The sequence below is a fragment of the Hermetia illucens genome, chromosome 3, assembly GCF_905115235.1.
Source record: "Hermetia illucens chromosome 3, iHerIll2.2.curated.20191125, whole genome shotgun sequence".
Classification (NCBI taxonomy): Eukaryota; Metazoa; Arthropoda; class Insecta; order Diptera; family Stratiomyidae; genus Hermetia; species Hermetia illucens.
This window is the reverse complement of record NC_051851.1, coordinates 94,981,541-94,985,895: the sequence shown is the minus strand read 5'-3', so window position 1 is coordinate 94,985,895 and position 4,355 is coordinate 94,981,541. Positions and strand designations below refer to the sequence as shown.

At 34.7% G+C, this 4,355-nt stretch overlaps 1 protein-coding gene across 3 annotated transcripts; it reads left to right on the top strand.

Moving 5' to 3' along the window:
• Positions 1-4: 4 nt before the first annotated feature.
• On the top strand, positions 5-733 carry LOC119652711 (protein chibby homolog 1). 3 transcript variants are annotated; one of them, XM_038056996.1, is made up of 2 exons: positions 5-134; positions 266-733. In XM_038056996.1, the coding sequence occupies exon 2, from the start codon at positions 268-270 to the stop codon at positions 583-585; it is 318 nt and encodes a 105-aa protein (XP_037912924.1). In that variant the 5' UTR covers positions 5-134; positions 266-267; the 3' UTR covers positions 586-733. The 3 variants fall into 3 exon arrangements, with proteins under 3 accessions (XP_037912924.1, XP_037912922.1, XP_037912921.1); XM_038056994.1 differs by having other exon boundaries at positions 32-189; XM_038056993.1 differs by having other exon boundaries at positions 40-211.
• The last annotated feature ends 3,622 nt before the right edge of the window (positions 734-4,355 follow it).

The window sequence follows — 4,355 nt, the reverse complement described above, 5'->3', positions numbered from 1 at the left end:
GTAATGAGGCCTGCGCATAATAATGTAAACAGGCATCAACTCCACATCTTGGTTAGAGAAATTTAGGTGTGCAGTGAATGTGAATATTTTGTTTACTAATTGTCAACTTTCACACTTCCAAAAGAGAGTTACAGGTATACATTAAGCATTCGCACCTATTGCAGAATTGGCAGGACATCACTATCGACAGTGAGACCTTTATTTTTAGAAGGTAACTTTAAGATGAGTGAAAATTTTTACAAATAATCTTTATATGGCTTTACAGAAATGCTTCTTTTTGCTAAAAAATTCGAGCCTAAACCAACCCCCATTCGGATGAATCGGTGCAATATCGGATCATCGGTGGTGAAGGAAGACATCAATGACTATAAAAATATTTGGCTCAATTTGGAAAATAAACAACTTCGTTTTATAGACGGTGATTGGATTGAAGTGTCTAAAAAGGGGGAGCAAGCCTCTAGTGATGACAATCTAGCCAAGCTGACCAAGTCCGTGAAATCTCTTGAAAATGAAAACAAGTTGAATGAAGTCAAACTGGATATTTTATTGGATTTGTTAACTGAAAATTTAGTGCAACGAATGTAGAATGTAAAAATCATAACACCTTTATCCGGATAAGTGTAGATTGGTTTGGATTGTTCCGCGTTTGATTGCTTTATTTCATTATTTCTTTAATATTTAAATGAAAAAAAAATAGTCACGAATGCATTAATTAAATCTTAATTCAAAAATATTTACGTCTATTATTTATTAAACAATAGATTTCGTCATTTTAATAAATCAGCCATGGAGCTTTTCTTACAATTGCTGCAAAAGGAAACAATAGTGTCTAAAAATATATCGCAACAGATAACCCACCCAAGAATTAACTCGTTTGAAATTGCGGAAATTGCCTTTTAAAATGTATCTATTACTTACTCTGGCGATAGTGCAGTGTACAATGTATAAGTAGGGGAGGCCGCGATAGATTTTCCGGAATGATTTGGTCACGCATGAAAAGAAAATACTAGCTTTTGGGAGTTGTATGAAAAACGGAAATTCCATCTCACGGCTCACTTTTTGGCAATTCTTTGGACCAGAGCGAAGATGTATACAGAAATTTTGATACTGACTCATTTGATATGTTTGATTCATTTATTTCAAGAAAAGTAAAACAGATTTCCACATTTTTCAGTTCACGGCGCACTTACAGGTTTAGTCTTTGGTCTCGGTGTCCTGGAGTTATAATACAATAATACAAGTTAGGTGGACAAAATGGGATAAGGCTTAACGCTGCTGTTCTTATCTCTTGGTCCAATTCAGAGTTTATTGGGTTAGACGCAGGCGCTTTCTTATGCATGCTACAATGGATGCACATAAAATGCGGTGCTTTCTGCAAACAAACTTTTGTACTATTTCATATTTGCCAAATATTGATCGAGCATCATCAGTACATACGCCGATACACTTTTCCGTTTTCCGCTTTCGATAATGCTTTTACAGGACAAAAGGCTGTTAACGATAGTTCATTTTTAAAGTTTTGTGTGACACAAAACCTTATTAAAATCGATTCAATGTTTGTCTATCTTTTACACCCGCTTTACTCGGAAACGTCTGAACCAATTGTCACAAAATTTGATGAAAAGGTGTGCTCTGAATCCTTTTACATATAGCAAGTGGCGCCATTTTCTGTTGAGTTTAAGGGGGTATAGATGCGAAAGGGGCGTATAACATTTTGTTTCGACAAAATATGGTCATTTGGAGTATCAACTGAAAGAGCTCGGTTAGTAATTTTCGAGGTTGATCTTATTCCTGATGGGTGAAACATAAGGGAGTGAGAGCCCCAAAAGGGAAACAGCATCTATACGAAATCTGGGCCCCCGTTCCGACATCTGCTCAAATAAAGTCAATAATAGCATGTTACTATATTTTAAAAATTACCCGAAAACCACTTTAATTTCATCATAGAAGTACAAGATTTGGCATTGTTATATAGGATAATATTACATAAGGCATAACTTTGGAAAGTTTGAACGAAATCCAACTACTATTAATGCCGTTATAGAAACTTAAAATTTTGTATTGCATATAAAGTGAACTCATATAAATGACGGCTCCATAGGAATATTTTAGTTCCTTTTTAACTGTATTCAGTTATTTGTATTTCAGTAGGAATTACTCGAGACGAGACGTATGTATGTATATGCACGTATGTGCTAATTAAGTTTGCTGGAAGTGTCCAATTTACTTTGAGTAAATGTATATATGCTTTTGTGCACGGAGAAAAGTGCAAATGCGCGAAGATGCGTTAGATCAACTTCGATAGGCAACGTTTGTTTATTTACGATTTGCACAATATTTATATCTTTTAGATGTATGTACAAAGTATATGTGGAATTTATCAATTAACCAAGGAATATTTTGCATTTTTGGCTATGTATGGATGGAAAACCATGAATAGAGAGTTCCCCACATAAGATGAACACACAACCTTTATACCCGAGCACTCAGCTCCAGGTATCTCGACTTGTTTCTATTAATTTATGATTGAGATCCTTGTCATAGATTCTCCGACTAATAGTATTGTTAGATAAAGGCAACTTGGAAATTAGTTTTGCTTTCGATTTTCTCACCATAACATTCACTATGTTGAATATTGATAGAACCAAATGGCGAAACCGATCACGACGCGCCGACCCCACTTGTGAACGGGACAATGGTTAAAGCAAAAAAAGAATATTGAATCAACCAGCATGACATTTGACTTTCGACAGAATGACTGGCAGGTAAATAACGGTTCTATTTCATTTCTAATATCCTACCCTAGGTAGTGGAAAAACACATGAAGGTTCTTCATAATTAAAAACCCGGCGATATAATAAATTTTCTCAAAAAAGTTGCATTAATATTGCAAATAATCTAACCAGCTACAAAAGATTTCAGCATATCAGTATAAAATGATATTGTCTTGTCAACGAAATAAGATAATTAAACTTCAATATATTTCCACAGATAAGAAGTTAGCAGATGCTTTGGCAAAGCCGTGACCACCTGCCAGGTCTTTGGGGTTCAGGAGTAGTATGCGATTGAAATAGTGAACAAATGAATAACGTTGGCAATAGTTGCCAACATATTATAATTTTTTGTTTTAAATTTGATAACTGCAACTGAATAAGTTAGGATACCGGAAGCTGGGCGCTTCAGCTAGGAAAGTTTTGTGTTCATCTTATGTGAGGAATTCTCTAAACACATTTTTCCATTCGCACTCAGCTAAGAATGCAAAAAATATTCTTTCATATTTTTTCAAACTTCAAGATACACATATAAGATATAGACATAAATATTATGCTCATCCTAAATAGACAAATTTCCAGCATTTCCACTTTACCTGGTGTTCAGAAGCATACCTATATGCGAATATATTACACATACACATGTCCACCTTTGCGGCGCGGCAGGATTCGCGGCATTCGAAATTTATTTCGAATGTCGCGAATACCAGCGGACAGATGACGTCACCGGCGCTCTCCACTCAGTTCAGACCTCGCTACAAGAGTGAAGAACAGAGCAGGTGACGAGAAACGTCAGATGAAAAAATAATAATAATAAGAAAAAAAAAGACAGTTGGCAGTCATTGTGAGAAGAACAAGTTTTGTGCAGAAAGAAAATAGTTACGGACGGAAATCAGTTTAATTTCTAATATCTCGGAGTTATAATAGGAGTACTTTTTTGAAATTGTATATTGAACTTTGTTAAATACGAAAAACATGTCAGAAACCTATTTCGAATTATAAAAGAATACAAGCTCCTAAACCTTATTGGACCCTACCCGCAAAGTTCAATAGCACATAAATATAATATATACACATATACATGTAGGTCTCCAATAATTTAAACTGATATACCAATATCTAAAAAAAGCCAAAGAAGACAAACTCAAATGTCCTCATAGACCCCGTCGTTCATACAATTTCACTTTATATGGTGATGGCGTCATACACGTCCTACAGAGCAATAAATTTATGTGAAATTTATACCTTATATAACTTTGCTAATAGTAGTTGCACTGCAGTCAAACTTTTCAGAATTACATATGTCCGATATTATCATCTAGATTGATGTCAAATCTTGTATTTATTAAATGAACTTAACGGGGGTTTTCGGGTGAATTCCAAAAACGTGGTAATATACTATTATTACCTTTATTTGAGCAGGTATTGGATATATTTTAAGGGCTAGATTTTGTATAGGTACACCATTGTGAATTTTTTCAGATTTTTCGGTTCTGAGAACGAGACTTGTTTTATTTTTTGGGGTATGCATTTTGAGCCTTCACTGCCTTATCTTTAACTCAATATCAGAAAGACTATTTTCGA